Below are 15519 nucleotides of genomic sequence, written 5' to 3'. Positions count from 1 at the left end.
ACACACAGTAGTTGGTATTTTGGCCCATTCCTCCATGCAGATCTTCTCGAGAGCAGTGATGTTTTGGGGCTGTCGCCGAGCAACACGGACTTTCAACTCCCGCCACAGATTTTCTATGGGGTTGAGGTCTGGAGACTGGCTAGGCCACTCCAGGACTTTCAAATGCTTCTTACGGAGCCACTCCTTTGTTGCTCGGGCGGTGTGTTTTGGATCATTGTCATGTTGGAAGACCCAGCCTCGTTTCATCTTCAGAGTTCTCACTGATGGAAGGAGGTTTTGGCTCAAACTCTCACGATACATGGCCCCATTCATTCTGTCCTTAACACGGATCAGTCGTCCTGTCCCCTTGGCAGAAAAACAGCCCCATAGCATGATGTTTCCACCCCCATGCTTCACAGTAGGTATGGTGTTCTTGGGATGCAACTCAGTATTCTTCTTCCTCCAAACACGACGAGTTGAGTTTATACCAAAAAGTTCTACTTTGGCTTCATCTGACCACATGACATTCTCCCAATCCTCTGCTGGATCATCCATGTGCTCTCTGGCAAACTTCAGACGGGCCTGGACATGCACTGGCTTCAGCAGCGGAACACGTCTGGCACTGCGGGATTTGGTTCCCTGCCGTTGTAGTGTGTTACTGATGGTGACCTTTGTTACTTTGGTCCCAGCTCTCTGCAGGTCATTCACCAAGTCCCCCCATGTGGTTCTGGGATCTTTGCTCACCGTTCTCATGATCATTTTGACCCCACGGGATGAGATCTTGCGTGGAGCCCCAGATCGAGGGAGATTATCAGTGGTCTTGTATGTCTTCCATTTTCTGATGATTGCTCCCACAGTTGATTTTTTCACACCAAGCTGCTTGCCTATTGTAGATTCACTCTTCCCAGTCTGGTGCAGGTCTACAATACTTTTCCTGGTGTCCTTCGAAAGCTCTTTGGTCTTGGCCATGGCGGAGTTTGGAGTCTGACTGTTTGAGGCTGTGGACAGGTGTCTTTTATACAGATGATGAGTTCAAACAGGTGCCATTCATACAGGTAACGAGTGGGGGACAGAAAAGCTTCTTACAGAAGACGTTACAGGTCTGTGAGAGCCAGAGATTTTCCTTGTTTGAGGTGACCAAATACTTATTTTCCACCCTAATTTACGAATAAATTATTTACAAATCCTACCATGTGGATTCATGGATTTTTTTTTCACATTCTGTCTCTCACAGTTGAAGTGTACCTCTGGTGCAAATTACTGACCTCTGTCATCATTTTAAGTGGGGGAACTTGCACAATCGGTGGCTGACTAAATACTTTTTTGCCCCACTGTATATGCGCTGTTGCTTTAAATATTCTTAATGAAACATCCAGATTCCCTCCTTACGGTGCAGTGAAATCAAAGTTGTTGTGATGTCATAAATGGCTGTCATGTAATGAGGATTGTAGTTTCTGTATCAGTCATTGAGGTGGCAAACATAAGTAAACAGTGCGCTTTGTGTGTTGTGATTTTGTTATGTTGTTTTACACAGGGGCGTAATTTCCAGGGGGGTTAGGGGGGTTATGACCCCCCCCCCCCCCCCATCAGACCCAGCCAATATTATCTTGCATAAATAGGCTGTTGGTTTTCTTTGCTCATTTCAGTTATTACCAGCAAAATAGTTGCATGTTTAATAATCTGGGAATTTACCCAGATTTATTTATTTACTTAGAGAGAGAGATCTTGACCCCCCCCCCCCCCCCCCCCCCCCCAATGTTCAGCACAAAGTCACGCCCATGGTTTTACAGAAATGTGTTCACACTGTATACATGAAGTTTTTTTGTTTGAGCTTGTGAATTGTGGCCGTACTGTTTGTTTTTTCAGCCAGTCTTGCCTCACACGTGGCAAAAATACACTCTTTTTCACATTTTATTCAAAAATGTTTTGCAAAGGGGGAAAAGGAGCGTGCAACAAGCTGTCGAGAGCAGTGTCACCTGGTAGCTCATTCAGGCTTAGGGGAATATTATAGTAAGCCCAAAGCAATGAAACAGCTGGCAGTGCTGCTCGGTGACTTTCTCCCTCCGTTTTTACTCTGGGCCCATCGTCCCTGTAGACACTACCAGGGCCATTCTTACAGCATGTGTAGAGCAAAACAATCATTGCACTCCCACTGTCCTTCAGTGTGGAGCCAGTGCATACTCACTCAGTCATGCACACACACACAGACACACACACCTCACCTTCTTTTCAGTACAGTAAAGCAGTAAAAAAAAAAGTGTGCCAGCGGGCTGAGAGTTGGCTTTCAATTAGAGTGGTCTTTGCTTTTACTCAGAGAGCTTCTTGACATTTGAAAGCAGCGCGGACTGAATTGTACTGTACTTTATCCTGGCGTGGATGTGTGTCGGTGCCGCATGTGCGTGACTCCAGAAGGATGACACATTTCTTTGTGAATTGTTATGATTGACAAGCGCTGTTCGGTGCATCATAAAAATGCCACCTAAAATGTGGAAAAAGTAGAGATGGAGCCTCAGTGTCTCACGCAGACAAACCTAAAGACACACAAGATAATGAAATGAATGTATAGCTCACTTTATGCATAAAATATATCAGTAAAATGTTAGCTTAGCGTGTTTAATACTTTTTGTCACAATCATTGGAAAACATTGGTGTGATATTGCATGTGTGTATGATGGTCTGTCATCATCCTTTTGTAACTGCTCCCCCTCTTGCTCTTTACCCCCTTAGCCTATTTAAGTGTGACAGAACCTCAGTGACACTCACAATGGGAAAGCTCTTTGAAAGCCAAGTGTATGAATAATCACTAAGACACCCCTAATCCATTTTTAAAGAAGGGAATATTAATGCACTAACAACTGTATCTGCTCAGTATGCGTCAGATGATTCCAGGTCTGCAAAAAGCCCCCTCTTTCATACTGGAGCTTCAGCAAGCATTAGGGGATCGCTCTGCACTCTGTCACCATGACAACACCAGTTCCATGTCCGAGTGGGTGTACACACTTCATTTAGTAATCCTTAGCGAGCAACGTGGGACAGCTGTGTGCATGCTGAGAGGGTTTAGGCTAGCAATCATGCCAAAATACACTTAATTTCTGGAAATGTGGTCACTCTTGTGGGTATTATGGAATTAGAGTTTGAGTGGCAATGCCTGGCAACTACTGTATACATTACAGTTTTACTGGAAGGAAATTCGATCTTTATCTGAACAGGTACTCTCTTACTGCCATGGCTATTTGCCTCAGCGCTACAGTATGTTAAGAGGAGAAATACAAATACAATCACTTGATTAATGTTGAATTCTATTAACATTGAGCCGTCACAGAGGCACACTCGCCGGTCTTACTGTAAGTGGCAAGAGCTCCGTTGTGTGTTTCTACCTCAACACATGTGCACTGTGTGTACACACAGAGTGCTAGAGTTTATGTCTAAATTCAAACAAAAAAACACGTCGTTCACTCTGTTTTTTAAAGCTATGTAGTGGGTGGAGCTTCGCCTGCAAAACCCCCATGGTACACTCACACAGTGGATTAGGCTGGCTTGCTGACAGCGAGTTACTTTGAGAGACTGTGGAATAGGAAGTGTGAGATGCTACCTGCTTTTTTTTTTTTCTTTCATGGGACATTGAGCACATTGAAAAGAGCCTCATGACTGACAAAAGATGGATGAATCCTCTCTGCTCACAGTGACTGGCACGTACTTGCTATCATGTGGAAGCAGTGTTTAATTAATACAAGCATGAAAGAGCTGGAAAGAAAGTTGGAGTATCATTGCTTCGTTCTGATTGGTTTGCCAAGACCATGAAATTATAGAGCATTTGTGTAGTGTATGTTATCACAATATTACTGGGATTATTAGTATTATCTCCTATTAATGTTACAATTACTAATAAGTCATGTAATCAACAATTAAAGTAAGTGGGCTTTTTAAATGGCAAGTTTATTCAGAACAAATAAATAGAATAAAGCACATAAACAAGATACCTAGCTCCTTATATAAGAATAAAGAAAAAAGCTAAACATTATGAACAGATATGTCCACACTGATGTGACTTCTTGTGTTTTTTCATCAACCAGTAAAAAGGAAATGACCCGCTTTGATAGATTTGTCAAAGAGCGACAGATGCTAACAGATTTCTACCCCATGAAATCACTGCTGAACCTCCCTTTCAACAACTTCCTTGCTCTGTTTAGGTTTTTTGGTGGGAAATTTAAAAAAGAGAAAAATCAATGTTAATGGCAGACAGACGACATATTGCAGTTGACTGTTTCTTTACTTTATTGATCATTTTTTCTTCAATTCACCCTGAAGTATTTCTGTAAAGTTTTCACTGTCTTATAAAAGGAGACTTCCAGTTGACGCACAATACAGCTTTATTTGTGATAAATGTTGTCATAATAATAATAGATTGCATTTATATAGCGCTTTTCGGGACCCCTCAAAGCGCTTTATAATTCCACTATTCATTCACTCTCACATTTACACACTGGTGAAGGCAGCTACAGTTGTAGCCACAGCTGCCCTGGGGCAGGCTGACAGAGGCAAGGCTGCCATATTGCGCCATCGGCCCCTCTGGCCATCACCAGTAGGTGGTAGGTGAAGTGTCTTGTCCAAGGACACAACGACCGACAATGTCCGAGCCGGGGCTCGAACCGGCAACCTTCCGATTACAAGACGAACTGCCAACTCTTGAGCCACGATCGCCCGTCATATTTATAAGAAATATATAAATCAATACATTTAAATGACATAGCAATGATACTGTTATCTGCCCTAATGGAGAACAGTTAGTGAGTGAGCTACCTCTGACTTGAACTGAATACAGCTTAGCCAGTGCAGTGAAATCATGAGTACCACACATAAAACACAGTCACTAGTTTTAGGCATCAGTCATAAACTTTATAGAGACACTTAATTCTATTAGTAAGGATCATACAAACTAATAAGACTACAATTCACTCTCCATATAACATATGACTTAGCACATAAAAATAGCGACTGCAGTTTTGGCTGAATTTCCTAATGGACTGTAAGTCATTATGTGCTTTGTTGATTCTTAAGTGTGGAAGATAATTGCCAACAGGCAACACAAAGTGGTTTGATTACTGTCTTTTGCTTGTGGATCATAATAGAGCTGCACCCCTGTTTAAAGACTTCAGGAAGCTGCAACATGTAATCAAAATGCATCGATTTGCAAGTGATTAAACCCAGTGTTTACAGGGGTTTTATGTTCTTTGTGGAAAAATATGCTCGTTTTGTATTTGACTCCAGCAACATGCGTCAACAAAGCCGGGACAGTTTAGGCACGTTTACCACTGTGTTGCATCACGCTTTCTTTTAACAGCATCCTGTAATTGTCTGGGAATTTAGGGGGCAAACTGCACTCATTTTTTAATGTGATTTTTTTCAATAGCCTTGCATGATTCAGCATTTCAGCTGCTCAACAGTTCACATCCTCCTTTGTCATATGTGCCGTTTCTCGGTACACCGAGTGTTTTCAGCAGGTGACAAGTCTGGACTACAAGCTCTTACTACTAGTGAGCCATGCTGTTTCTGCTGTGTAACTGTCTTGCTGAAACATGTAACTGATCCCTGAAATCTCAAACAGCATGGCCGTTCAGTAGTAGTTGTCAACCCCACACTTGCATACATAGATTTTCTTGAATTCCTCTATTGTGGGCACATATGATGATCCCCAACTTCATACAATTTTATGTTGAAGAAAAATGATCCTGAAAATGTTAACTGTGTCTTTCAGAGCAGCAAAGCTCTGCATATCTTTAGTTCTCTATTACTCAGCATCTCTTTGATGCTCATTTTATACCCAATCCTGTTTAACCTAGTGGTGGGATTTTCTACCAGCAGTTTATCCTGCTCATTCTAAAACAGCAAACAATAACTTATTAGTCATAAGTTTTCATCTTTTCTTTGTACAATTTTAATAAAATATAAAGTGTAAATGATCTTTTGGAAATAATGGGCTATATATAAGACTGCTATGTCCTTGTGCAGTGTCAGGATGACGCACGCAGGTTTGCATCTCCCGTTCTGTTGCCAAGAATCAGATTACTCAGAAGAAGAAGAAGCCATGCTACAGTAAATGTGTTCAAATATTTTTTAGCCTTTTGGAACAGTTATTATCTGGGATGGTACGTGGCATATAAAAATGAAAGATTGATTAGGCTGTGGAGTGCTGGTCGCTCTCTGAAATAACATGGTACTTCACTTCTAAATGAAGTCTAGATTTTTCAAAAGATTTTGTAGTTGCTAAGAAAGTGGCGTCTTTGAAGTGAGCATGTCCCCTTGGTAGTTATTCCTGAGCTCTGGGAGAGCCGAGGAGCGCTTTAGTGGGCTTGTCTAACATGTTCTTACACATTCGCTACATTTGGTGTGTTCGGGGGTCATTTTGTGTCCAGTCGTTCTCCGATAACAGAAATATCTCACCACAAGGGATGTCTTCATCTCAGGATTTATTTTTTTTAATTCTTTTATGTTTTTGCCCCTGATCTGAGGATCTCAAATAGCTGAATTCTATGAACACTATCAATAATGCCAATACTGAGTCGACGTTTCGAGTTGCCATGTGTAACGCAGACGCACTATGCACAGAGTGCAATTCACCGGAATATGTGAAAGTACATCTGACATTTGAAGGTCTGCATGAACTAAATATAGACTGCATTACATTTACCTTCTTATGGTTTCCTATAGATTTGTGTAGTGCACTATTATCTATAATACATGATGGCCTAGAAGAGGAGAGAACAGAATGTGGACGCAGCGAGCTTTTATATGGACAGGTAACAAATTACAGAGGGGAAAGACAAAAAAGCAACAACATTGTCTTAACTGGGACATCACATGGTACAAGAACAGTAGCGTGTCTCTGCGAGTGCGCTTTGGGGGCAGAAACACCTTTCTTCTAATTCTTGGTCTTTTAAGGATGATAGTGGAGAGCGCTGTCTGACCAAATCCTCCCTTGGGTGTTCAACTGGACTGAGAGATGGCAACTGTGACGGCTGTTTTGTGATATAAAATACTTCACATCAGTTTCTTATCAAACCATTCAGTGACTCCCCCCACACCTTATAGATAAGGGCACTGTCATCCTGCCAACAGCACAGTCATTTTCTAAATTCATGATCATTTTGGTTGAAACGAGGATCATTTTCAGTCTGTCGGATGGCTAGTTTGTGTCTAGTGCATAAACATTTAACAGCATCTTCACCTTTATACTTGCTGCGGTGTTCCCTGGAGTCTTTTGCTGTTGAATGAACATACGCATCTCCCTTGCAAAGGAAAATGGGAATCACAGGACAATTTCTCAGGTTATTCAGGCAGAAATTATTATTATTTTATCCAATAATGCATTTTTGTTGTAATTTTCAGTGTCGATTGGGCTTTAACGACAACAAAAAGACCAGCAGCAACTTTTTATTTTTTCTTAAGTAGAACTTTTCTTTTTCTACTCTATTGGCTTGCTGTGCGTTTTCCCATTTCACTTCTGTTTTTTATTGACTGCTAAGAACTGACTGGGGGGAAATGTATGATAATTGTGCCACATCTGCAGTACAACAAGCAACATAATGTGACATGTTTCCTTAATTTATAGTGGAGGACTTACCAGTTTCAGCAATCAAGACACCCACTTAGAATTAATGGTTAGGCATTTTGGAGTAAACCTGCCCACACTGAGTAATCATAATAGACAAGATAAACATCAAGTAAATTGTTTATGCTTGAGGAAAAACAGCAAAAAATAATATAACCCAGTATTATCATCACAGAACAACAGATCAGATCTTGAGGTCCGGTTGTGGTATTTAATGCTGTCCAGCGACCGCAGGTTTAACGCATAAATATTCTTTGAGTCTCACGGGAAAAGGAACAAACCTTGGGATTGCTTTTGTTTTTCTTTGAGGAGTCTGTAGTCTCATGGGGAGAGAGTACGAAGTTTGAATGGCAGTCATCAATCTTTGCTGGTGCAATCATGTCACTGACATTATAGCCCCGAGCAACCATCAAGACCAAGATGAACAAATCCAGTCGATCAAAAATTTGCCAAAAAGAAAAAAAAGAATCTTTGCTGAAAATGGAAGCTGAAGGCAAAAGCGTGTGCATGGGTTTTGTTGTTGTATGAGTGAGAAAACTAAAGAAGACATCTGTGAAATTTCTAAAGACTTTCTGTATGCTCATAGATTAAACTCTGCTGGCTTGTCTAGTATAAAGAAAGCAACCTTTAAATGTGTTTCATGAAAACATCTAACTCTGTTTTCCATGCTTGTTATGGTAAAATGGCCTGTATTTGTATATCTCCACAATTAAGCCCAACCGGCGCAAGACAATCACCAGAAATCTTTTCAGCCCTGTAAAGATAGAAATTTATTTGCCTCTTGAAGAAAGGCAGCACTGAGAGAATGGTCTACATGTGTCAGTATTCTTACAAAGGGGAAAAAGGAAAAACACTGATGCGTTTGTAAGCTAATGGGTGCAGTTGATGATAAAAGCTGAGGGTTTTTACCAGGAGAGAAAAGGCAAAATGATGAAGAATGTTAATAATGACCCGTCAGAGCTTTTCAAGCTCTTATTGCGAAGAGCATCTGTGTGCAATTTAGGTTGTTGGAAAAACATCATTCAAAAGCATTAGAAAAATAACTTTTTATGCTAAGAGAGACTTCTGTCTTTTAAGCAAGGTTAAGCTGTCCATAGCTAAAACACCATACTAACAAGGTTATATTTGTTTTTGTTGTTGACATAGTTCTTTTGTACGTCAGCGAGTCTGTGCAGAAGGATTGACTTCACACCCCCACTGTGCACTCAAAAGCCTTTAAAAAAGTATGATGTTGAGTCACGAGCCTATATTTTTAGTGATATTAGCTTGACGGAGTTTATCACCTTGTTGCAAATACTTGGATTTAATTCTTGGATTTCCTTGAATTTAAAGAAATACTGGGTTTTCCTTTGAATGGAGCATTCCGGTCGTTGTAAATCGGGGGTAGAAAGGTCATTTGTGTTGAAGTTTACTGAGACGGTGAAGTAGCTGCCAGAGTCTCTCTGAGCTCTACCGTAACAAACTGTCCTTCCTGTAATAACCCTCCTTAGTCACAAAGGGAAACATGTCTTTCACCTTACAGAAACACAGTTGTATAAATATTTATTTGATGTGGAAGAGTTGAGGATACAAGTGGAGGCATCCATACTGATGAAATAAGAACTGCTTAAATTTTCATGAATTCACCAGTAGTCTGGTTTTTGGCGCTTACCCACACTATAATTGGCATGTGGCCATTCTTGTAGTGAACTTCATGAATTATGCACGAAAAACAACTTACCACGTGTCCCATTATAACCACATTGTGCTATGCAATTTTCAGTCTGCAATTCTGGAAAAAGGGAATAGTTCAGACAGTTCTATTCTCATTACAACACAACCTCGGTTTAGCATTGGGATCAACCTGGCCCCTTGTTTCGGACCTCTCCCAAAAACTAAATATTACCCCTTAAGCAACATTAGAAAACTCTTCTTGATGATAAAGGTCCCTGCTTTTTATTATCATGAAGTATTAATGATTGTCACACTAAAATGTGTAATAGCTACTCTTTGCTTTCATCTCAACAAATTGTGACTTGAAAGTCGTGTTGTGGGCGGTGTGACTGATATGCTGCACTTTCCGTCTGGGGTTCATATCCTTTCTGGTATTTTCTGACATATTCTACTCGTTAGCCGCTGTTTACTTTCTTTTAGTTCAGTCTTTTTTCTTCAGTATTTAGTAAAAGAATAGGAGTTTGGGTTACAGTAAACCAGTGGTTCTCAAACTTGTGTGGTGTAGGCTGTGAACTTTTTCCCTGGCTTCTGCAGTGGCCCGTGCCAGAAAAATGTCTGAGAACCACTGCTGTAGATCTTTTCACAACCATAACCACACCTTTAGGGGGAAAAACCAAAACGTTTTCCTTTATGCTAACTTGCCAGGGTGATGACTCCCATCCCATGAATATGCCCCATAAATATATGCATGTCATAACTTTACAACCTTCTGTTGTAAAAATGCTCCTTTATGAGCTGTGGTTTAACAATGTGCTTTGAGAGTGAACCAAGAATCAAATTTTATCCAAAAATTATTTATGGCAGAGTAGATTAGGAATGTAGCTGATATTTATTCAGCAGGAAAATGAGGCTGAGTGTTTCATATCAAATAATTGAGGTCGCATGTAAGAAAACATAAGAAAACGCTGGCTGCACTGCGATTTATTTGCAAGTTCTTACATGAACCAGCTCTGGGTCTAAGTCCTTCGAGAGGGTTTAATATTTTAGTAATGAGAATTTGCTGCATTAAATTACAAATCCAAGGGTCAGAAATGATCTATATTTAATTTGCTTAAAAATGAAGATTTACTGGCCCGCACTGCTGGATATAGTGAAATATTAGTACTGTCTGGGTTTGAATAAACAGAAGAATGGCATCATGACTTTTGGTGAGTCATCATGTATATAATCATTTTTGTTGCAGACTTTTGTTTTTTGCATAAATTATTTTTCTTCGTAGTTAGTCTTTGTGATCTACCCGGTATGCTATGTGGGCGTTGCAGAGTAACATCCTGTATATTGATGCTGACCTGGCCTGTCCAACATTGAGAAGGCCAAGGGTAGCCACGCAGAATGCAGAAGATTATGTTTCTGTCAAGTCACCGAGTCGATTCTTTTCTGCTTTCCTGTCATCGCGCCTATGATTCATTTAAGAAGTTGCATTCTTCGGTCTGGCCAGGCCAGACAAGGAGACCAGTGATTGACAGGTAAAGACATTACTATGCGAAGGGAAAGAGAGTACAGGGAGAGATATGAATATTTGAGTGGATAGCATAAAAGAATCTTGTAATTGATTTTCTATCTAAGCTGCTGCTTCATTTACTAAATAAATGCACTCACTTAGGTAGCAGGTTCATCTTGCCTTCTTCATTGTCTCATTGTGAAGACAAACTTTCCCACGTTGTGTATTTTGCTGATGATTTTGCAGATTGTTTTTATAGCCTTCCACTTACCACCACAGAGCTTCAAACATTTATCCTTGCTAAAAGTAGGCCGTGCTTACTTACAAACGAGCTTGTGTTTGTCCTGTTCCGACAGATGTGATCCACACCGTGGGGCCGGTGGCCAGAGGTCATGTGGGCCCTACAGAGACTAATGACCTCACCTCCTGCTACCAGAACTCCCTCGACCTGATGAAGGAGCATGACTTGAAGACTGTGGTGAGTACAGTGCACTGCCAGGCTGAGGAAAAACTGGACTCTGTTCAGAGCAGTTTAAAACACACAAATTATATGCTTTTGGTGTTTTTGTTTAACAGCGAGTAAGCCTTCAGTGAGAAAAGCTGTGTTTGAAAATTTTGGAAATTTGGAAAAGGTACGGGAACAAAAGGATTTAGCATCTTTCATTTTAGATACAGTTCTGAAAAGCCTTAATCTTCTTTATTTAAACAAAAGCAACAGAGAACACAACAAAATGGTAATGTTTCATGTTTGTCAAATGAAGGCTTTTCATGTAGACTACTTTGGGTTGTGATTAAATGAAAGGCAGGCCTTTGTACCCACCTCTCTATTTTACGACTGTGAATAACCACGCTGTTATTTTTCTTTTTTTTTGTTTGGCAACCCACTTTAAGGTTAAAAAACTCTGCCCTTTCTCAAATTCCACAAAGGCTTTGGTGTAGATTTGTGATGTGTCATTTTTGTTTTCAAGAAATTAAGTCTCCCGCACCAAGAAGTAATTTGTGATGTTTCTTGGACACATCTGTGCCACCTCTTCAAGCTGAATTTTCTTCTTTAAAACAGCAGAAGAACAATGGGTACGGTGCATGCGACTGAATCATAAGGGCTTTAGATGAGACAATGCCCACACAATCCACAGCTGGCAGATGATCATTCACACACTATCTAAGCTTCTAGCCATGCGCGGACTGTATGTTTCAGGCTGGGCTGTGTGATATATGGATTTGCCCTGCCCACAGAGGGTAAAACAGTGTCACACCAAATATCCACAAATCCCACTTTCTGTGTCAGTGTACTATCCTGCAGCCTCATCAGAAGTCAATCGATGGAAGAAAAATGAGACATACATGAGTGCCGGTTTCATTAAAGACGATGTTGACAAATTCCTGCTCTATAGATGACTTATTGTGAGTGCAACAGACACCTCTATGTTGCAATTAAATGGATTGTGAAGCCAAATGTCTGAAGTAGTTGGGTTTTGCTGCTTCGAGGTTGTATGAGAATGAGCGGCAAGTATTCTGCAACTTCTCAAATAGTTACATCCACTAAAGATGAGTCACAAGCGTGACATTGCATTAGCATATTACGCAATTACACTGTGTTCTGCTCAAGAACTCACTGGCAAAGGGAGCACCTCGGCAAAATCACTTGGCATCTCGGGCCTCTTCACGGGAACCCACCACCTTGCTTACGTGCTTTCATCCACAAACCACAAAATCCTTGTTTTTTTGCACATTCCAAAGATTTATTTAGATTAGGTCTATCTCTTGATTTATTTATACAATAATCCATATATTTATAAGAAACAGAGTTTCTGTTTTTACTAGGAGCAGGCAGGATTCTGTCTAATATATTTACACAGCTGTTGTGAGTTGAGCAGGCCTTCAGTGAAAACAGTGGTTTTCTGTGATTGGCTGGCCTTGTAGGATGAACATTACATTATCTTAGCCACAGTCCATTTGGTCTCTCCTTGCTGCAAGGACAATAGACAGCCTTTTTTACCAAACCGAAAAGGAAATAGCTGTTTCTTTCTTCAAGCAAGGCTGTGGCCCTGATTTAGTTTTAGTCCAGCTTGCCTTGATATGCAAGACACACTTGAAGAGAGGCTGAAAGGGTTCTCTGCTAATTCTTTGTTAACCGACTATCTCACAGGCTCTTGGTGCATAACACAATGTGTCTAAGTTTCTGGTTAGCTGTTCAGCTCTAAGCTCATTTCAGCCTCTCTGAAAGGGTCTCACTATGAGGTTTGCTGTTTGAGAGATCCCACTGACGACAGGCCCGCTGCCAAGTGGGTCTGTAAAGTGGGCAAAGGAAGGCAGGACAACAGGGAATCGTAGATGGCTGCCTCCCTAAAGGGGATTCCAGGGCATTACACAGGAATAGGAGTCAAAACAAAGCTTAACACAAGATAAACTTGAGCATGAAAGGAGAACCGATTGGTTGCTAATCCCCATTTCTTTGAGCTCAAAGCCACCCTTCGGGCTCCACAACGGTATGGCTACCACAGTCATCATATCAGAAACTTCTTGTGCATGTAGCATGTCAAGATGGGGAGTTTACAGAGAGTACCACTAAATTTCAGGACTGAAAATGCACTTCCTTTACCTTAGGGCAGCTCAGTGCGTGAGTGCGTGCTTACTAGTATTCCAGTGGTTAGAAATTAGATAGAAGAGCATTCCTTCTCCTACACTGTGCTGGGCTGATTTGCAGCTCTGCTGGAATGGAAGTGAGGAAGATCGAAAGTATGACTTTTAGAAAACCTCAGGCAGTTCCTGGATGGGTTGCAGAAATGTTTCTGATTTTTTGGGGGTAAATTTTCAGCGTAATATTTGTATGGGTTAAATGTCCTGCAACACTTGTAGGATATACAGTAGAATACTTTTACCGCTTGACCGATTTTGCATTTTGTCTTGTTCTCTGGATAAATAGCAGACTGGACGATGTGCCGTTGAAGCGTGTTTTTCCAAATCATTTGACTGCAGTGCACGCAGAATAGTGATAGCATGTGTTTGTGCACACATAAACTTTGCCTTTTACGTGCGTCATCCTCAGGCATATGTGAGTGTGCCTGTGTTACTGCAGCATCTTTGCTCATTTCTTCTCTGCCTAGAGGACTCTTATGCTTCAGTGCTTTTTTTTTTTTTTTTTTTTGCTTTTTTTTCTGCGGCTGAAAGAGCAGCAGGCTGTCACAGCTCCCTGGGCTCTGACTGACCATAGCCCACAGCCAGGATGCCAGCGTTCCAGCAACACACAGGGGAGCTATGGGAGCTTTGCAGGAAAGTTGCAGCTCTGGACTATTGAGCAGCATGTTGTCAAACAGCCCCCTCCTCTGCTCATTGCTTGTTACACTACACTATGTTGTTGTTTCCAAAAGAGACTCAGGTGAAGACCCAAAGAGGAAATATTGGACTTGTTTAAAGATTGATTGTAGTTATGTAGTAATAAGTGATAATAACACTAACTGCCCTTTTACAGCAAGAATATTCTAGATGGCTCTGATAAAGGTTTCTGTGATATATGAAAAGGTTTTTCCTAAAGGAAATCAGACAAATAAAGATTTTCTGTAATGTGTCTGTGTGCAGAGGTCCTAACAAATCATAGGACATGCAGTTCTTTTGCAGCCAAGAAACTTGCTAATGAAGTTCATAACTCAAAGGGTATTTCTTCAAGTTAAGGTTTTCATTACTTGATAAAAGTAAAGTCATTCACCTGTGTACATGTATATTTTATTAATACACTTGGGAGTGTGTGTGCTTTACATGCATATGGGGGCTTGTCTCCAAAGAGCTGAAAAGCCTGAACTGAGGAGACGGTAATACAGGTCCCCCATTATAGTTAGCCATGGACAGCTGCTCAGATTCTTCCCTGGAAGCAAGTATAGCGTCTATCAGGCAGAAAGAGATATGGAGGGAGACGCCACCATCTGGAAGTCATTCAGATTCAAGCTCAGAAACTATATTAACCACTTATACTACAGTATGACTTTTAACATAAAAAATACCCAAGTCTTTATTTGTATTATCCTTTCGGAGAGTATCTTGTCAAGATATTAGAACTAAGATTTTATGTCATGGTACATGAGATAGAGGGAGCGTTTTACTTGTTGACTAGTGATTTTGTGGCTATTGCGTGCCTCTTTTTTGTTCACAATTTGACTTTGACGGGCCACAGTTTGATGGCTTGTGAAACTGTTTGTCATTAAGCTATTTCTGGCAGCATATCGTGGGTTGGCAGCTGCCAGTGCGGACAGTGACAGGGTCGCAGACTGTATTTAGTGGCCTCCTCTCTGACTCCCATGCGGCCTGGAAGTGTTTAGCAGTCATAACACACAGGCTTCGAGGAGATCCAGCAGGGAAGCCACAAATTGCCCGTTGAGGAAAATGCTGAAAGCCAAGTGGATTGCAGATGAATGGTGTAGAATGATAGGATTAGCTCCCCCCCTTTCTCTGTGGGCTTTTTCCAAGGCTGCTAGGAGCATTAGCTTTCATTCATTTTGCCCGAGAGCGTTCCCAAAATGCATTCCCACAAACAATATCTTATAAACATGCACACTCGGCTAGAGGATGACAGCTGATAGCTCCTACTGGATAATGTGTTTGACATGACAGTGACAAAACAAACCCTTGTATTATAGTGAACTTGCCCCCAAGGTGGCGTCAAGATAGAGACACTCTGGGATTTGCGTGAGAAGTTGAATTTAACCTTGACTTATGTTCTGTTTTGGTCTTCGAGTTTTAACAGCATCCTATCGGCTCTCAAGAATGATATAAAATATGCAGT

General features: G+C 41.0%; 1 protein-coding gene across 1 annotated transcript in view; it reads left to right on the top strand.

Moving 5' to 3' along the window:
• Positions 1 to 15519, top strand: part of macrod2 (mono-ADP ribosylhydrolase 2) — a 493575-nt gene that overhangs the window by 355278 nt on the left and 122778 nt on the right. Inside the window, exon 6 of the mRNA XM_085478096.1 lies at positions 11099 to 11220. Coding sequence (XP_085334222.1) covers positions 11099 to 11220 — 122 coding nt within the window. The remainder of the gene's footprint in view (positions 1 to 11098; positions 11221 to 15519) is intronic.

The sequence above is a fragment of the Copadichromis virginalis genome, linkage group LG13 (genome assembly GCF_057382275.1).
Source record: "Copadichromis virginalis isolate Kocher_CV1m ecotype Utaka linkage group LG13, C_Virginalis_male_GT1.1, whole genome shotgun sequence".
Taxonomy (NCBI): Eukaryota; Metazoa; Chordata; class Actinopteri; order Cichliformes; family Cichlidae; genus Copadichromis; species Copadichromis virginalis.
This window is presented reverse-complemented; position numbering and strand designations above follow the sequence as displayed.